Source organism: Grammomys surdaster, unplaced genomic scaffold, assembly GCF_004785775.1.
Source record: "Grammomys surdaster isolate TR1022 unplaced genomic scaffold, NIH_TR_1.0 146, whole genome shotgun sequence".
NCBI lineage: Eukaryota > Metazoa > Chordata > Mammalia > Rodentia > Muridae > Grammomys > Grammomys surdaster.
Window position 1 is genome coordinate 11,154,041 of NW_021604604.1, and position 20,065 is coordinate 11,174,105.

At 46.3% G+C, this 20,065-nt stretch overlaps 1 protein-coding gene across 3 annotated transcripts in view; it reads left to right on the forward strand.

The window, feature by feature from the left end:
* Frmd4a (FERM domain containing 4A) overlaps nt 1-20,065 on the forward strand; it is a 201,397-nt gene that overhangs the window by 144,936 nt on the left and 36,396 nt on the right. For all 3 annotated transcript variants that reach the window (XM_028764786.1, XM_028764785.1, XM_028764787.1), the window contains 3 exons: nt 2,240-2,316; nt 7,912-8,050; nt 14,349-14,490. In XM_028764786.1, coding sequence (XP_028620619.1) covers nt 2,240-2,316; nt 7,912-8,050; nt 14,349-14,490 — 358 coding nt within the window. The remainder of the gene's footprint in view (nt 1-2,239; nt 2,317-7,911; nt 8,051-14,348; nt 14,491-20,065) is intronic.

A 20,065-nucleotide genomic window follows, 5' to 3' on the forward strand; every position in this document is an offset into this window, starting at 1 on the left:
CCTTAACTCCCATCCCCTACTCCACGCTATGGAGACCAGGACCCGGCTATATCATTTGTAGGGCCCATGTCAAATAGATGAAAATACACTAGAAATTTCAAGACGGCAACGGCAAGTGCAAGACCCTCCTGAGCAAGGGGCACTTGAGTCACACATCCATAAAGCCAGTCCTGTACAAGGATCACTTTGCTTGGTTAGGGTTGGTATAGGGTAAGGTCCAAGAAGGATGACCTTTTCTTTGGGGGAAGTGGGAGAATAAGCCTTTATATTTGCTATAAGATTTCTAGCACACGCATAATCTAATTTAATTATTTTAAGCTCCAAGTGAAGACCTGGGAGGTTTAAGAAAAGAACTCTGGTGGTTCTGCAGTCACCCTCTCTCTTTTGCCAGGATCTGGAAGCTCTAAGAGATCCATGACAGTGAGATCCGTGTCTGTTGATTACTTATTTCTACTCCCTTGCTCAGCCTGCACCCAGGACCTGCTGTGGTTAAGATCGATCTGGAGCTGAGTTACTACAACTTACTTAGCTAATGACTTGGAAGGAAGGGTGCCTGGATTTAAACTCTAAAGCCTCTGTGTCTTGCCATAGCACGCTACAATGTGACAAGTTATGCATAAAGCCACGGTCCTAGATCTAGTAGTTTTGCTGTTTATATGGATATGGGCAAGTTTAGCTGAGATATCTATACCCAACAAGTAGGTATCAAAGTGTCTACACTGAGGGATTCATGGTGGCAGGGCGCCCACTGGCTGAGACATAGTTCTGTCATTGTTTAAGTAACCAAAAACAATACTCAGACAGGATGGACCAGAAGCCATCTGAGCCAGCCCAAGACTTTGGAGCTTTCTTTGCAATGTCCCTCCACTCACTTGTGACTGATCTTCAGAGAGACAGCAAAGTCTCCAGTCTCTGGCTTCAGAGTAAAGTGGACTGTGGATGAAGAGGTATCTCCTAAGTAGAAGTCACTAGTCACCCCTTGCCCTTCCTGTCACCCATACAGACGGGATCATTTAGAATTCCTCAGAGGAGAGTGTGAACATGAAAGAATGCAGCCTCTCTAGAAACCAGTTTTAGTTGCAGCCCAGTTTTACTTGGGTGGTAAACATCCTGGGTCTGGAGAAAAACGGGGCTCACGGAATACAGGGAAATGGACTTTGTGTGTGAAAGGTGGCTGCTGTAAAAGAGCTGGGGACTCAGTCTGGAACAAAACCAAAAAAGCTGTGCCTAGGCCGCCAAACAAGGTAGACAAAGGGGGATTCCAGGGACCAATCAGCCACTCTGGTAAGGGAAAGACAAGAACCCTGCTTTACTCTGGAGCAAAGCAAACTCACATTCTAAGCTTCCAGAAGGAAATAAGAGCTGCATGAATATAATAAGTGCAAACTCGTGTTCACGGAGCTTTTCGCCCCTGGTGACTTTCCCCAGACCACTAAGTAACTTTCACTTTCATCCAGAAAAAGCCTCCTCACTCCTAGAACAGTCAGAAGTGGCTTTAATTGCCTCCCAACCTCAAGATCAGCTTCTTTGGTTCCTGGGGTTCCCTTGTCCTGACTCGGTGTCCCCACAGGACAGAACTCTTGCTCCCCCCAACCCGCTCCGCCCACCACTCCTTTGTACTGAGAAAAAAAAAGAATTACAAACACGCACTGTGATCATGACTCGCCTGCCCCCAACTATGGTCGCACAGCCTCCGCCCTCCAGCGAGTGAGGATGTCTGAGGCTCTTACACATTAGCGGCAGGAAGTGGAGTCCCGAAGGGAGGTTGGGAATTTGAACGCCTTCCCATTTCAGCACTCGAGGGGAGGAAGCGCTGCTCAGCCCTCCGTGTGCACAGATGGCTACTGCTCCCTCCTGAGCGCTGTGTTCCCGGCTCCGAGCCTCCTCTCCTCCCTCCTCCCAGCTCCCCGCCCCCACCTCCTTTCCCTCTCCTTGGAGGGAAAAGTCTGCAGAGCTGGGAACTGTCTTGGAGAATTCAACAAAGGCGCAAGCAAAGGGGAACAAACTTGAAAAAGAACTTGTTTTGTGTCTGTTAAGGAACCTGCAGGGAAAATCCACCCCTACTGGTGTGTGTGTGTTTCAAGCACTAGTAGGGCTACCCGAGGAAGCGCCAACAACTGTAAGGTCTCTGCCTTGATAAGGAAACTCTCAGCTGTTGAAAGGTTAATCAGCAAAGAAGAGACAGCGCGACCAGGGAACTTACTACTCCTGAATTTAAACTACGTTGTTTTCCGTCCAGATATTCCAATGGAGACAGTTGGAGAATCTGTATTTCAGGGAAAAGAAGTTTTCCGTGGAAGTTCATGACCCTCGCAGGTAAGCGTAAGAAGCCCTTTTCTTTTGCGGGTGTGTGGCGTACTATTTGTACATTGATTTTGTGTTGTTGTAATGGTTTGTGTTCATGATCAGTTTTGGGGGGAGGAGAGAGGACGGTGAACCATGCAGGACAGAGTTCACATCGGACTGTAAAGCTTTGTGATGGTAAATGCAAAAGAGTGTGTTTAGCAATTCTGTAACAATCTCATCTGGCTACATGTCACTTGTTTGCTCTCGATCTCTCTTTCTCTGTCTCTCTCTGTCTCTCGTGTGTGTGTGTGTGTGTGTGTGTGTGTGTGTGTGTGTGTGTGTGTAATGCTGGAGGAAGCATTGTGGCACTTTGGAACAACATTGAGTTACATGAGGACATTCCCTTTTAACAGACAGGAGACCAAAGCTTTCCTTGCCAGAGCTGCTGAGCCTACTTGAGTCAGGACAGTAGAGACGGAAAGGCAGCTGTCAACCAAAGTGGTTAAGCTCATTTATTCTGGTCTGGGAGCTTGTGCTTTTCTTTTTTATGTTAGTTTTGTGGGTGGATGTGAAATAAAAGCAGTTCTTTTCCCTTCTTCCTACGTTGCACCAGCCATTGTACCAGAGAACACCAGTCTTAAAAAACCTGTGTTCCAAGTTGGATGCTGGACAATAAGTAAAGTTCTAGTTTGGAATGTAGAGAGCCCTGCAGGGAAGGAGTCTGGGCACCACCAACCCCATGCTTTTCCTCTTTGTCTGCTGGCAATTCTAAGGTCGAAAGTAGCCCACAACCAGCAACAGGGTTCCCTAAGCCATGCCTGACACCTAAGAATAAATTGCTGTGTGCAGGTCCAGATGCAGACTGACAAGAAAGTAGGCCCCAGAAGATACTAAACAGATCAGATGCACTGGAAAAGCCAAAGTGGGTTCAGGTCCTGGTGGCATGGAGCCCTGAGCTTAGAAGGAAGTGCTGGCAGCAACCCCACCTCGAAGGAGGCTTCTGAGCATACAGACAAGCAGCTGTGCCCTCTAGGGAGCTGGGGACTCAAGATGAGACATTGCCTGCAAGGAGAAGACCGAGGTTTGTGCAGAAGCCCTCATGCCTGCTGCTGCTGATAACCCAACTGGGTTGTGTACCTCCTCGTAATCTACACAGAGCAGCCTCCCTCCTGTAGGCGAGAGTTTATCCCAGCCCCTCAGTTACCATGAGATTAGCAACTAGAGAACAGAACGTTCTAGAATTTGAGTCTCTGCAGTCAGGTGCAGAGGGTAACATTAAACAGAAGGATGGCATGTTCAGTGGTTCTCAGGACCGTGGGATACATTTCATGGTCTAAAGACCCTCCTCCACAGAGCACAATTCGTCTGCACAGGCCACGGAGGGGCAGGTGGATGCCAAAAATAATAATCCAGCGGAGGAGAAACTCACTGCTGTTTTTCCAGGTGAAACTTATGTCAGACTAAGATTCATGGACAAATGAGAGGGAAAGGAGTCGGAGTGTAAGAAGAGTGAATTGAATTCAACACCGTGATCATATACAGAAAGGGGACGCCTGGCAGAGCAGATGTGAAAGAGAGAGAGAGAGAGAGAGAGAGAGAGAGAGAGAGAGAGAGAGAGAGGAAAAGAAAAGAAAAGAAAAAGGACCACCTGTGGGCCTGAGTGCAGGGAATAGACAGAGGGAAAGGTGTGTGTGTGTGTGTGTGTGTGTGTGTGTGTAGTGTGTGTGTGTGTGTATATGTGTGTGTGTAGTGTGTGTATCTGTGTGTCTGTGTATGTAGTGTGTGTTGTGTATGTATGTGTCTGTAGTGTGTATGTATGTGTGTGTGTGGTGTGTGTGTCTGTGTATGTAGTGTGTGTGCATGTTATATACACATGTGTGTTCCTTCTGTGTCTGTGTTCTTATCAATGATATAATTACTAAATTCTTTTCCCTTTGCCAAGGTCTAGGAATATAGGAAAGACACCTAACATCATACCTTACCATATAGTGGGCTTTTGGCTTATTTAGCAAAAGGGATCTAGCTCATACATGTTTCAAGAACTTGTATGTTCCTCTAGGTTAGATATGAAAGGCTGGGTCAACATCCTCTTCCATCAGGAACTGTTAGCAGAGCTGGGGACACCTGTGAAAGAAGTCATTGATTGATGGGGTTTGCCAAGTGTGGGCACTGATTTGATACTTGTGCTTCCCCGATAGTTCCTTCCTGGGGAAAGGAAATAAATCAAGGCACAGAAATGGATTGTGGATAGCTAGTATACTGCACAGGCTAGATTTGAACCCTACAAGTCTGAGGCCAGAGCTCATGAACATTAGCTCCTCATGCATGACAGGTATGGTGTACTGAGTGTCAAGTGGTACAGACCAGAGTACTGAATGATGTAAACATCAAAGGCCTCACTGGTCATGTGGGCTTCATGAGAAGGAGAGATCCGAGCTGAAGCCAATGGGGTTACTAGGATCAAAGCCAGGGGCTGGGCCCTCAGGGGATATGGACAACTGAAGAAAGTGTTTTATGTGGACAGAAAAGCCCAAAGATGACAGTCTGAGCTCAGAGTATGACCATCCTCCCTGAGAAAAAGCAGCCCTGAATCCACCATGACAGGGGACATCACTTGGGGCCAAGATAACTTTCAGGGTGGAATGGGACAGATCTGACTGGAACCTTTCCATCCTTGTGCCCGCCCCACAGAGCATAGGCTCTGCGGTGGACATTAGCCCCTCCCCCATTGTCTCAGTTCTTAACTACCTTTGTCTCTGTCATCCTCGTGGGGGGAGGGGGGTTCGGCAAACACTGGTCCATTGCTGAGGTTTAGGCAAAGTAGACATTGAGGTGGGAAGGGCTGACAGGAGAGATGAGCAGAGGAGATAAGGTTCTAAAGGAGCAGGTGAAAAGCCGAGCATCTGATGAAGTTTCCCATGAAACTGACTTCCCAGACCCGATGAACCACTTAAGCCTTCCTCACTCGAGTTACCTGGAGAGGTGTATCAGCTGGATTTTACAGCTCTCTCTACTTTACAAAAGTACATTTCAAGTTACTTTTCTACATACTTCAGCCTTCCTCAGGGTGGGGGGTGGTTCATTTACTCTCAGCCAAACTAGTTCCGATGGCAGCTACTTCCTTCCCCAAAAAGACCTTTGGGGGAAACCCTCCCCCTCTCTCTCTCTCTCTCTCTCTCTCTCTCTCTCTCTCTCTCTCTCTCCCTCCCTCCCTCCCTCACTCCCTCCCTCCCTCCTTTCCTCCCTTCCTCCCTCCCTCTTCAGTTTCTCTCCACAGAGCTGTTTTACTCATTGATATTTTTTCTCCCTTAACTTTAAAAAAAACAAAAAAAAAACAAAATGGGAGTAGAAAGTGACCCAATCTGCCTAGTATCTGGTTTCTAATCACCAGATTTGAGCTTCCCCTTAAATGTGGGTATGAAGAAGCCCCACTGTTTATAGAATAGGACTGCAAGACCAGCATTAAATTTCAAAGGAAAATGAAGAGTGGAGAGAATGCTGTTATTCATAAGTCCCCACGAGTCTACAGTTCTTCCAAATTAGATATTTTCATCTCAAAACCATTGACATTTCTTCTGATCAAGAGTCCCAGTTAACCCCCAGCCTCCTCGCTTCTTTTCTGGTATGCACAATGCTTTGTGAGTGGGGGCCACAGAACACAAGAGGGGGTCAGGGTCTTGTGTTCTTTGCTACTTGTATACTCAAGGCTAGATGGCACAAAAGCTTTCTGGGATGGCTGTCCAGTCCCTGTTCCCATCTCATCATTAGCACACTGGGACTACAGATGTGGATGGAGTCCAAGTTAGTGGGGCCTCTGGAGAGCCAAGTTCAAATCCTCATACTTTGTAGGTTAAATGCTTTGCGCACTGAGCCATCTTCCCAGCCTCCCTTTACTCTCTCTCTTCTCTCCCTCTCTCCCTTCCCTTCCCCCCCACCTCAAACACTTTAATTTGTTCTAAGATTTTAAAATACTTTAAAATATCTAATTGTGTTTATCTGTGCATATGTGTATACGTGTTGCCTTTGTTAGCGTGGGTATAGGCACATGTCTGTGTACATGTATGTATATGTAGCAGAAGTCAGAAGACAACTTGCAGAAGTCATTTCTCCCCTTATAGCATGTGGTCCCGAGGGATCAAATTAGAGTCATCGGGTTTGGGAACAAGTCATCTCTCTAACCCGATGGTCAGATTTAATGGGTGTCTCCTATAGACTGTATTTCATGGATGCTGGCCAGTGGAGGTACACAGCTTTAATCCCATCCCTTGTGAGGCAGAGGCAGGCAGACACCTGAATTCAAGACCAAGCTGGTCTATAGAGTGAGTTTCAGGACAGCCAGGGAGGGGTACACAGAGAACCTGTATTTCAAGAGAACAAAGTGAAAACACAACAACAATAAAGAGAGTATATTTCACTGAGGATGTGGCCCTATAAACCTTTTATTCCCCACCAAAATACCATTCATGTTTCGAGACTGATGCTTCCTATTTTTATTTTTAAACTCCACGTGCCTTTCTCTACTCCATATGTACTCCAGTTAGAATTGTAAGCGTATGCAGAGTTTAGGGGAGTGGCTGGCTCCTCTTTCTCTGCCATCCCTCTCCCGACTTTTAAGTACATGCTGTAGGATGAAGCCGTAGTAAGTTAATCTGCTCTAAATTCTTTGGTGGGTGTGCATGTTCCTCACTACCCACTCTCATGCTTTGGATTTATGAATGATAGACATATATATGTAGCCTTTTATTTTAATATGTCGTTAAACAGCGCGTTGGCTGGGCACTTCCAAACCTTCCCGAGGCTAACACACTCTCCACTCCAATATTCCTGAGTTATTACTTACTAAAACCTATTTTCCATCGAGGCTACCATGGACCCAGGCCTGCAGCCCTTGTGGGCCATGATCCCCAATTCTTACATCTTGGCAGTGTCTCTGTCTCTCCTCAGCCTGGAACCCTTTCCTGAAGTGGCCCAGCTGTTGAGCTGCTTTTAGCATATTAAAAATAAGGCTTCGTGTGTGTATGTGTGTGTGTGTGTATGTGTGTGTGTGTGTCTTTCATTCTAATTCCAAAACTTTGGGGTGGGTAGTGAAGAGCGCACACCAGGGAGTTTAGAGCAGATTCCTACCAGCACTTCACTGGGAATGTATCTGTACTGGATAGCCAAACTTTTCAGGGAACATCTATCTAATTAGAGCAATGCAGGAAGTCCCGCCATGTTGGAAATGCTCAGGCCTGTGGAGAGGAGGAGAGAGTTCACCCGTCTTCCACATAGGCAGCATTGCCTGGCTAATGAAGAACATTAATAGAATTGTCAAAGTTTTTTCCTGAGACTCTGAGATTTGTCTTGGCTCCTTGCCAAGAATTGAAGATCAAGAGGGACCATCATGTGCCCTAGAATGACCCATCTTGCCCCAGGGCTAAAGCATGAGGAGTCAGTTTCTAGACACAGCATGGCCATGTGAATCCTTCAGTGTCTATGGACCTGTATGCTTGTATTTCTGGGTGAGCTCCCTGTCCCCTTCTAGTCAATGGGCTCTCGATTAAAGTTGTTTATTGAATGACATCACCCCACCCCCCACCCCCCACCACAGGGACTGAATGGAGTTTGTGTCTCATGCTTTTACAGGGCTTCAGTGACCAGGAGGACTTTTGGGCACAGTGGCATTGCCGTGCACACATGGTATGCATGTCCAGCTCTAATCAAGTCCATTTGGGCGATGGCAATTAGCCAGCATCAGTTCTATCTGGACAGAAAGCAGAGTAAGGTAAGCGACCAGACCTTCCACCAGGCAGCGTTATAACTGAGCCTCCAGGCAGCAATTTAGGGATGGGATTAGGTGGGGAGGGGAGGAGGGAGGAACTGTGTCCTTGGCTTGAGACCTAACTGGGTAAGGGCTTGCCTCTTGGGGCTGCAGGTAGGAGAAACATCAGAAAATCTTTCAGAGGCCATGCTGGGTGCTACCTGGCAGGGTACAACCCACCCACCACCAGAGGTGCTTAAGCCTCAGGTACAGCTCTTAGGAATTCTGAACATACTTTCGGGGTCTCTGGAGACTCTCTTAGTAAGCTCTCACACCCTTACTGATGTTTACACAGTGGTATATTGTTTTCTTTGGGGTGGGGGTGCAGATAACCATCCTCAAATTGCTGTGAAAAGCCCTCCAGGCTTTTTCAACTGCCAACTCTGTGTTTAAAACGTAAAACTGGAAAAGTGAAAAGGAAAACAAAACAGAAGCAGCACCAGCTCCAACTCCCTCAGGTAGACCCAGAGCCTGGGGCATTGGGAACCTGCCATCTCTGCGAGGAGAGATTCATCCACCCCCAGCCTGAACGGCCAGCTGCGCTTTCTGGTGGGTGGGAGAGAGGCACACTTTTGGTTCACACAGGGCTTACAGCAACATGACAGCCTTCTCTTTCTCCACCTGGCCTCCCTTCCCTCTTTTCTAGGGACCCCACAGGCCACTCCCATTCAAGGTGCCTCAGAAGAGGCCCTGATGTGGAGATGGCTGTAAGCCTGCATTAGGGCTCTACAGGCTTCAGGTCAGGGGAACAGTGGGCAAGATAGCCTTGTCCCCTCTGGTGGCTCCCACCAGGCACAAGAAGTTGCCCCCGCCATGTTTCCAGGGGCAGGTGGCATTTAATGGATCAGGATGATTGGATTGGTACTCCCTTGGCTCTTTGTTCCTTTACTGTGGGGTTTCTTTTTTCTCTGGAGGAGAACACAGGAATTGAAAGTAAAATAAGTTGCAACTTGTAAAAGGAAACCAGCAGAAATAGCCTCCCCCACACTTTCCCTCCTCCCTCCCTAGTTCACTTCCAAATCATGGCCTGTTCCCTGTCACAGCCACTATCTGCTTTGTAAAGTATTGATTTTTTTTTTTTTTTAGTCTTTCTGACCCCTTTATTTAGTCAGTTTTGGGGTGACTGAGTCTGGAGGTGTGTGTGCTGTTCTTGTGGCTGGAAATCAAGAGCATATCCTACACTCTTCTAGTGGTGACGAGTCTTGGCACAAGCCTTTGAAGCTTGGTTAGATCAAAAGAAACAGGGCCACAAGGGTTTAACTCATGGTAGATGTTGAGACAGTGAGTGGGGGCTGGTGCCCTGCTCTCCAATAGACAGAGTTAGAGGTCAACCTCCACAAACATTGATCTTATCCTGGGTTGCTTGCTGGTGGGTTATAATGGTTGGATGGTGGAACGTTTCTCCTGAATCCCCACTGTCAGTGACTCTTGAGGGTAGAATTCTATCCCACCCCCATATCTAATACTGTAGTCTGCAACGGAGACAGGAAGTAGCCTGTGTCACCCACAGTATAGTGCAGTGTCAGCGGCTGCTTTGGGGTCCTCTTCCCCATGCTGGTTTTTTGGTTTGGTTTGGTTTTGGTTTTTTTTTTCCTTCAGTTTCCTGAGTGCAAGTGGTCTATTCTTGGGGTTCTTTATTTAAAAAATGCCTATGAGAAGTCTTGTTTAGCAGACTTCCAGTTAGCCATGACCGATAGAGCAAGTGGAGCCCAGGAAGAAATGATCACCAATCATTTTTAAGCAGGAAGCATTATTTAAGAGACAACCCGAGGGCTGGAGAGACAGCTTAGTGGTTAAGAGCACTGGCTGCTCCTCCAGAAGATCTGGGTTCAATTCCAAGCACCTACATGGCACTTCATAACTACCTCTGACCAGTTCCAGGGTCTGACAGTCTCAAACACACATATATGCAGGTAATATATGAATGTACATAAAACAAAATTAAATTATTAGAGAGAGAGAGAAAGAGAGAAAGAGAGAGAGAGAGAGAGAGAGAGAGAGAGAGAGAGAGAGATCCAACTATAGGAGGTAACCCAAACCTATAATTCTAGCTCTTGAGAGGCAAAGACAGGAAGACTGCTTCTTCAGGGCTAGCCTAATCTATAGAGAGAGTTCTAGTCGAGCTAAGGTCACTTACTTAGTGAGACTCTGCCTCAAAAAGAAAAAAAAAAAAAGGCAAATCCAAAGGCCAACAGCATGAGGAAGCGCTTCTCGGCTGTCCTTTTCTGTTTACTCTGAAGGACAAAAGAAAATAGCCAAATTCCTAGAGGAATAGAATTTTACCCAGGAATCTTTACATGGCCGCAAGAGCCTTAGCTATGTATCGGGCAAGAAACATTTGTTTTATTGTGGTTCTAGGAACCTAAGACGTTATTGCTAAGCAAGTTCTCTACCACTGAACTTTGTTCTTAGTCCTGTATGTTGCTTAGGAGTCAATTCTTTAACCTTACAGACAGGTGAGGACCAAGCTCCACTGTTCGGACATCAGATGACTATTCTCCAGCTCCGTGTCCTGGGTAGATGTATTAGCACACGTGTTTTTGCTTTCTCTAGTTAGAGAACAGAAAAGGAACTTCCTGACCCAGATTAGTAGTCGGTGAAGTGACATGATGTTTGTGAAATTGCTTTAGGAAATAGTTTTATTTTAAGAAAATTGTGTTTTATTAACATCATGAGTAAGCCAACCCATTCCCCTATCGAATGCTGCATCAAGTTTAAACTTTCTGAGAAGCTCCTCGTTAAATCAGAGATGGCGAAACACTCTGTAGGAATTACATTGCAACATGGTTCATTTCTGGGATGTCATGTGACCCATCTTTGCTGGGCACCATGGACTCTTCGAGTGAGTGTCAACAGGTCTGTGGTGGAAAGCTTCAGATATTTCGGGACAGCCAGTGTGGGCTGGCATCCTGGCAAGGCTTGACATTCTACTGTATGGGGCCATGCCAACCATTCCTTTCTCTGAAGGGCTCCCAGCATAGTTCAGGCCTCCCAAGTGATGTTTATCAAGCCCAGAGAAACAAGTACTGTCTAGTGGTTTGAGTCAGCTAGAACAGTAGCCAAGACAGCTCATGGACCTCCTCCCTGACACCCAGATTACTCTTCTTCAGCGTCATTGTGCAAATCAGTTTTGAAAGCCTCCCCTCTCTCCCTGTCCACTCTCTCCTCATTTCTTCCTGTCCCTTCCTTCTGCTTCCTCTTTCTCCTTCAGCTCCCCAAACATATACACGAAGGGAACATTCTGCTGTCAAAGGCAGAGTGGAGGGAAGTTGGTTTCCTGCGGTGCATTGAGTACATGAAACCCCGCAGACACTATTTATAAGTGATCATTTATATCTACTGATACTAAAGATCAGAGATGCTGTTGAAAGGATTCGGTGACCTTTGCATCCTGGAACCAAAGAATGTCTTACGGACTTCAGGGGAAAGTCTTTGAAAGCTCACATTGTTCAGAGGAACTAATGGATGCTTTTCCTCTGATCTCAGAGCGGTGAGCTCTGGAGTTAATGTGCAGATATCTTCTTTCCTTATTCTTTTATTTTTTTTCTCCTCTTTCTTCATCCAATCTGTCATTTATTCCTTCTAAAATAAACAGCAGAATACAATGAATTAAGGCTTACTCATCGAACATCATCACCATGTGAGTGGCCATTTGGGATGATTAGGGACTCGGGGGCTAGCCTAGAGACCTTGCTATAGAAGAAGAGAATCTCCAGGGAGTGTTGGGTCCTTGTGATAGGTCCATTCCAGAAAGTTCTTTTGTTGTTGTTGTTAGTTTTTTTGTTTGTTTGTTTGGTTGGTTGGTTGGTTGGTTTTGTTTTTCGAGATAGGGTTTCTCTGTATAGCCCTGGCTGTCCTGGAACTCACTCTGTAGACCAGGCTGGCCTCGAACTCAGAAATCCGCCTGCCTCTGCCTCCCAAGTGCTGGGATTAAAGGCATGCGCCACCACTGCCCGGCCAGAAAGTTCTTAAAGTTACCAGAATCTAAGATATATTATAAAAAGACTATCTGTTGTTGCTGCATCTGTATTTTGGTTTTCTGCCTCTGAGGTTGATATATAAGGGGGTGGCAGGATAGACAGGGGAGTGGGGAGGTGGGGTAGGGGGCTCATCTGAGGATTTCCATGTGATTAATGGGATCCTTAAGGTGTCAAGTAGAGCCATCAGTGTACCCTCATTCATAAAATTACATCCAGATTCTAATTTATATCCCATTCCTATTGCAATGGCCTTGACATAGAGAATCTGGCATGGTCCTCATCCCAGCTCTGTGATGTGGGCTTGAAGATCCCCATGCTATAAACAGGCATCTGCAGATCAGAGAGGTCAAGGATTAGAGTCTACCAATGACCGACCAGAAGGAGCTCCTGGGCCCGTGCCATTGTGCTAAGTGGGTTTGATGAGATGCTGCTCTATAGGTGTTGAAGTTTGAGCCGCTTCTATGAAAACACAGGTCTTGGTAGCAAACAGTGCTGAAGGAGAGGAAGTAATGGATTGTGCTCGCTCTGCTTGCCTGAAGGATAAAGCACAGCCAGATGGGTGCTGTTGATATGTAGAGTCCACATGAAATAGAAAGCCCTTCCTGCTTCCGGCTACAGCCAAAAGGCTGCCAAGCCTGGCAGCCAAGTTTGTTTATTAACAAGGGGGCCCTAACCTGAGGAAGTCGACCAGAATCTAAATGTAAGAAAAAGGAGACCCAAGTCAAAGCTCCAGTGCGGGAATAGGAGGGGAGGAGGAAGAAAGTTCACATCGGGTGAGCAAGTCAAGAGCAAAAGTCTAGGGGCTTCTTCTGGCCGGAAGTTGCTGTCGTTCATCGAGACAGGCAACAACAGGCCAGAGGAAGGGCAAGGCCTTAAGGGCCCAGATAGCCTCTGTGGGACAAATAACAGCCCCTGAGCAAAGGAGGAAGCCTGTAAATCAGGAAGAGGGGACAGTGGTGTACAGGCCTCACCAAGGCTGTCAGAATCTGTCTGGAGCCTTGTGGGTGTGGAAAGACCTGTTCTCGGGCAGCAGCCACCCCCTGAGCTCCCCAACTCCACCACAGAGAGCCAGCATGTGCTCAGACTATCATTTGTAGTGGTTTTTGTGATGTGTATGATATCATAAAGACATTGATTTCTAAAACAACAGCAACCAATTGCAGAATGCCAAATATTATCTATAGAAAGAAAATACAGCACATTTCTGCATTGCAAAAGGTATAACTGAAGGAGATGGACTTCCTGGGGGGTGGGATCACTTTTCGGATGAAATTGTAAACTGGAAATAAAATGGTTTGTGGGTTCTCTTCATCAGCTGTGACTATTAGCCCAGCAGGGTCAGTTGATCTGCACACAGCGTGGAGTGGAATTTGAACTGCAATATGAAGACTTTAGTGTCTTCATACATTTAATCAATGAAAATTGAAGCAAAACTTGTGACAGATGTCGTTGCTGAGATCTGAATATTCCAGAGGTTTCTATATTGTATATATAGTCTTTATGGATGTAGAATGCCAGTATCGCATCACCTAAACTTTCCTTGGTCACACGGGTAATAACTGAAGTTGTTGAATAATTTCTAAATTTATTATTTCATGAATTTGTTTCACAAATCCTATCTGACATTCATAAAGCTAGAAATTCATTTTCTCCTTGCTTAAGCATAAAATAAGTATAGTCACAACTATGCGTGCATGAGTGTGTGTGTGCGTGTGTTGTTAGGGGTTGAGCCTAGGATCTTGCACACACTAATGAAGTGTTCTACCATGAACTCTACCTCTTCATTCTACTTTTTATGTTGAGAATGGGTGTCTCACTAGGTCACACGAGCTGGCTTTGAACTTGTTCTTTGGCCAGGCAGTCTGTAAGTTTATAATCTCCTTACCTCAGCTCCTCCAAGTTACTAGGATTACTGGCCTTGACACAATGTTTCATCTGTTGCTCTGTCAAGCAGAGAAGAAAGGAGAGGAGGGAGGAAGGAATTAGAGGGACGGGAGGGGATATCCTACACACAGTTTGTCTCCTTTGACTCCAGCTCATCCCTCTGTGGTAGGTGGCAACTTCCTTGGCTTATATTTAGGAACAGTAAGGCTCACTGAGATTAAATGCCTTTCCCAGAGTAGAGACTACAAAGACCACACTCTTCCCACCATGCGCTAGAGCCTGCGGTATCCTGGGTTGTGAATTCCAGTTTGTGTGGCTTATAAGCCGCCTGAATTCAGGCTTACAAGTAGGCAAGTATTTTCTGTTCCTTCCATAACCTATTCACCTTCCCTTTCCAGTCCAAGATCCATGCAGCACGAAGTCTGAGTGAGATCGCCATTGACCTAACAGAAACAGGGACGCTGAAGACCTCAAAGCTGGCCAACATGGGGAGCAAGGGGAAGATCATCAGCGGCAGCAGTGGGAGCCTGCTGTCTTCAGGTAGGGCCTAAGCCTGAGACACCTTCCACAAGATGGCTTCTGTCCAAGGAGGTGGGGACACATGCACTGGAGGCCGCTGGGTATGCTGTCCAGAAGCTGCTTTTAGTTCTCACACCAATGTTTGAAGCCAAATGCGGGACTATGAAAAGTTTCCCAAGGTATCCAGAGGGGCAGAGGGAGATGCATATAACTTCAGTGTGGGACAAGTTGTCAGAGTCTCTAAGAGCACTCGTGGGGGGTTTTAGAATGCTGACTGATATAATCATTAACTATCATCCAAATGTCAACTCCAAAGGCAGAGAGTGGGGTTCACTTGTGTGCCCTTAAGAGGGAGGCTATCCCGGTGAGGACGGAGGTCAGGGTCGAGCTGCTACATTCTGTTTCCAAGGAGATATCTGTGGCTTTACAGAGTAAATGAGACTTGCTGTCACAAAGGAATGACCCTTGTCACTGCCTGGTTCTACTCCCTAATTCTCCAGCTCTCCCACAACACAGGGCTCCTCTGTGTGACTGCCCTTGCTGTCCTGGAACTCACTTTGTAGACCAGGCTGGCCTCAAACTCATAGAGTCCGTCTGTCTCTGCCTCCCGAGTGCTGGGATCAAAGGCATGAGCCACCACATTCAGCTCTCTACTGTCTATTTCTGTGAACATAAGGCAGGCCATTTTGGCGTTAAAGATTTGAGGCCCAAATCAAATTTATCTTGCTTCAAGAGTGGTGATCAAGGAAGTAGTTTGTTAGTAGAGCACTTGCTCAGCATGCTCAAGGCTCTTAATTCAACCCCCAGCCCCCAAATCAGTCAAAGAGTCGGGGAATGCTGCTATTTGCTTAAATGACAAAACAAGCCTGGGTTTATGATGTCAGAGGGAGAGAAAGACAAGAATTTTTTTGGAAATGTGAGCTAAGTGTGACTAACCAATGCCTCTCCCAAAGCTAGTTAAACCTTGATGAATTTAGGCGGCCGTTCTGCTTTCTGTCTGTGCTAAACCATTGTGACCAAAAGTGATGAGGAGAAAAGAAGGATTTGTTTCATCTTATACTTCCAGTTAACCATCCATCACTGAGGGAAGTCAGAGCAAGAATCCAAGGCAGGAACTGAAACAGAGACCACAGAGGAACACGGCTTACTCTTCTGCTCTCCCAGGCTTATACTTAACGAGTTTTCTTATGCAGCCCAGACCCATCTGCCTAGGGATGGTGCCATCTACAGTGGAACGAGCCCTACCACATCAATCCCCAGTCAAGACAATCCCACACAGACATGACCCCAGGCTGATCTGATCTGGGCGGTCCTCTATTTGAGACTCAGGCAGATGACGGTAGGCTGTCAAGTTGACAGATAAAGTTAACTAGGACAGGAGCCATGTCACCTTGCCTCTGAGCTAGGAAATAAAGAAGTCTTTACCTCCTGTCCTTTTCCAGGGCCAGCCAGTTCTAGAACTATATACACTGACTGCAAACAACTGTAACAACAGAAAAGGGAAAGACAGAAGAGGAAGGCGAGCTGACCCGAGTTAGCTTCTGGGCTAGTGTTACCCACTCATAGTCAGAAGTAGAAGCTGAAAGAGCTAAAGAGAGGAGAATGTATACTAGCCTGGAGTGAGACATGGGTTTGCTGTAGAGCAGACAGAGTGTATGAATCAGGTCTCCATGTTGAGTGGGTTATGACCCAGTGATATGTTCACATGCTTTCGAGCTTTATAATATGACGTGTTGTATAATGTTTGTCTTGAAGGAGCTGTCAAAATTAGATAAGCTTCAGATTCATAAAAGCTGGATCTGTCTCTGCCAGATCTCCATGGTGTTGACTCTAACTCTTAACTCTACCCCTGCCTGGAATTCTTCAAAGCTGTTTCATATAAAATGTGTGCCAGGTGGCTACTGTTTCTGAGGCTTAGAGGTTTGCAAGGAAGATTGTAAAAACTGTTGTCTTCTTGTATCAAGACAAGAGCATTCAAACCCTAAGGGTCTACCTGGAGTTACAGCCCCTCTCAGCCTCCCACTGAATGGTCAAAGCAGAACCAAAGGCAACACTCTGTCTTTTAGACACAGAATGCAATGATTTTCCTAGTTCCTGTTAAGCCCAGTCTGAGGCAAAAGCCTGGATCTATATCCTACCTGCCTCCTTATCTAGTTACAGAGAATCCAGCCTTGCTCCACCCTGGATTCTTCCAGCATGGAGTCAGAGGGATACAATATGATACTGCTTTGTGCTCATCTCACAAGATTCGTAAAACTTCATGAGCCCAAGAATGAGTTTCTATTTCTACCAAGTTTCCAGATCACTCTGCTGCTGGTAGTCCAGGGACTGTGTCCTGGCGGCCACTCTTCTTGGAAAAAAAAAAAAGATTAAAGCAGGCATGTGGCTCAAGATAATGAAACCCAGGCTTCTCCACTTTGAGCCTATGACCTGGTCAATCTTTCTGGGCCCCTCACATCTCTGAGGCAAGCTCTAAGGGCACCAAGACAGATGCCTGTCAGAAGCTGTAGACAAAGTCCCTAAGATGAGACTGACACCCCCAACCACCAGGAATACCATCCAAGCGTCTTTGAAGCCAGAATGCAATCCATTTCTACACTGCCATTAGATTGGCATTAATCATCAATCCAGTGGGCTAAAAGATAAGTCATGAGAAAATCTTCCTGCTGGATCCATGCCCACATGTAATATGTGAGCATCTTTCTCTCAAGATGGTGGAGTGACTTTCAAGTGTTATAGTGGGGCCAGGTGAGGTGTTTAGAAACTGACAGGAGCAGCTGAGGCCACTCGCAGGTTGTCAGTAGCTTCCAGCCACTCAGCCCTTTCTGACACTGCTAAGCAAGAACTGTGGAAGGCAGAGAAAGTCCCGAGAGGAGACCAAGGAACTTGTCAACCTCTCCCAGGCCATACAAGTTTGAGCCTGAAAAGTGTGTGTGAATGCCAAGTGAGGCTCTTTGGGAATGCCCCACGCCCACCCTCATGACTTAGGAAAACAGCTGGGACAATGGAGGGAGGAACCAGAACAGGATGCTTGCCATCCGTGAACAAAGGGAATTTCTAGGGTACACGATCTGGTCCTCCCTCCCACAGAGGCTGCTGCCTGATGCCTGTTGTGAGTGCTTGCTCTAGAGGAGGCAGCCTCCACCACAGGAAAGCCATTGGTACCTCTGCCTGTGATGGACCAGGCTCTTGTCCCCATTGTGGAGAAATTTAAGCTACTGGTCTAAAACTGGGGCAGCCACCTAGTCTTCCTCTTCTTTCTTTCTGTCCTCCTGCCTGTAACATGTTCTCACATGTGTGCTGTCACAGGACAGCTCTTGTCTTTTTATTAGCAAACACTTACTTGCCTGATCTCCCATTCGAACAACATTCACTCATGAACAAGACAACCCAGTATGCAATTGCACAAACTGTTTTTCCTCCTTCCCTCCTTATTAGTGGTGTCTAGTAAATGTAGCTTAGAAGCACATTGAGAACCTAGCTAGCACAGATTCATTTTCCAGCACCCAGTGGCCACTTGTTGCTAAGTTTTGTAGCCTAGCAGTAAGGCGTGTGTCATGTGTTAAGAGTCTCCTTTCTGGGAATTGCCAACACAGCCTCCCTTGCAGACAGAAGCAATGCCACATGGACCATTAGGAATAGCATCCAAGTGTCTTTGAACTAGACAGTGCATCTCTATCCTGCTGTCAGGTTGACCTTCTTTGTCACATTGCTATTAGATCCAAGGTCACTTGCATTTGCCTCTCAACCCTGGTTGGCTCTATTTATTTCTTCCAACACTTCCCAGTAGTGCAACATCATGCATAACGGAACTATATTAACAATACTGTCTTATATCCATAATGTAAACATTTACTTTAACCCCTAAGAGATATTATGCTTTGATTTTGTTCATAGCTTTGAGCCCGCTTTGGGACACAAACCCCTCCATTGCCACCCCCCAGGCATTGCCAAAAGAGTCAGTGCTGCCAGGGTTTATTTATACTGGCCTGTAGAATCTTGAGTGCGGCAAAAACTCCTTCTGTTGAATGGATGTTTCTGAACTCGTTTATGCAGGGCTGGCCTGAGTCAAAACTAGGGAGAGGGTTAGTATACAGGGCATTTAAAAACAGGGTGCCTCTCTGAAAAGAATGTGAGTATTGTCTGTTGATACAAAATGGAGATAGAGTGGGTCTAAGCTATTAGCAGCTTTAAAGGCAGTTGTTTCTATTTACAGGTTTGTAATTACCTTTAAAATCACTAAGAAATCAAGTTCTTGGTGTCAGAGGCCTCTAATGCCAAAGAAATGAAGGAATGTCATTGTTATCCATTCCAAAAACCAGAAGCTCATGCACATGGATGCCCTGAGTAAGGCAGAACCGGAGAGGTGGTGGCTGGCATTTCCAAATGAAAAGGCCATATGGTTCTGTGATTGATTAAGCTCGGCATCAAGACATTTTACATGGGAGCTCCCATGAGGCTGTCGGTTTCTATCCTGGTGGAGACTCACAGAGTTGTGTCCCATCTAAGCCAGAGTACAGGCCTGTGTTGGGCAAAAGCTACATGTGTAACCCACCTCCCAAAAGGGAGGGAATAAGCCGAGACATTCAGTCACAATGGCCTTGTAAAAGCCTGGGTATTTCCTCCAAACTTGGAGATAGCTTTGGCCATGGTGATTTGGTCACATGGGCACTGTTAGGATGTTCAAATTCAGTTTGAGAGATCAAGTGTAAATTCAAACCATTTGTTCAACTGAGCTGTTTTAGAGCACGGTCTTCCTCTCCCTGTCAGCCCACCTTCTCATTCTATATGAGCTAGGCTACAGCTTAGTGGATAGTACACTTGCCTATCGCCCTCAATCTAATCCCCAGCACCACCGAGGAAGAAAGAAAAGCAGAAGACCCAAATCCCTTGCAGGATCCTCAAAGGGTTTGTTTCTCCCTTCCTGTCCCATTACCTGAAGTGTTAGAGGGAAGGGGCTGTGGGGGAGGTGTAACAAAACATGAACAACTGTACTTGTCATTGTAGCTGAAGACACTCAGCCTCCAGAGCTTCTCAGGAAGTGAGTCTAAGATTTGGGTCAGCATTGGTTTAAGGATCTGTCTTCGTGTAATAGTCAGGATTTCAGGGAGAGTATGAGGCCTGTCAGAGATGTGGTTTTGCTCTCAGGCTATTTAAAACAAATGAAACAAACCCACTTAGGAACTACCCAGGGTTCTGCAGGGCCCCATGACTTTCTGTATTAGCTACCCAAACCAATTGTGTGTGTGTGTGTGTGTGTGTGTGTGTGTGTGTGTGTCAGTGGAAGAGAGGAGTGCAAGAGAGAGAGATGAATTTGTAGATAAGAATTTGGCTGTGTGGTTAGTTTGAAGGCAGCGGATGGAGTCTTCTTGGCTGCGTGGTTAATTTGATGGCATCCAAGTCTCCTTCCATTTGATCAAGCAGGAACATAAAGACTACGGTGATGGATCTGCAGTTTTAAAAAGTAAAACCACACCCAAACCTGCATTCTGCCATACTTTCGTAGCTCTGACACTTTTCATTCTAGGGAAAACATGTTGTGTTCAACCCCGACCCAAGCCTTGCTTGGGATGGGTCCACCTTCTTTATTCAACAA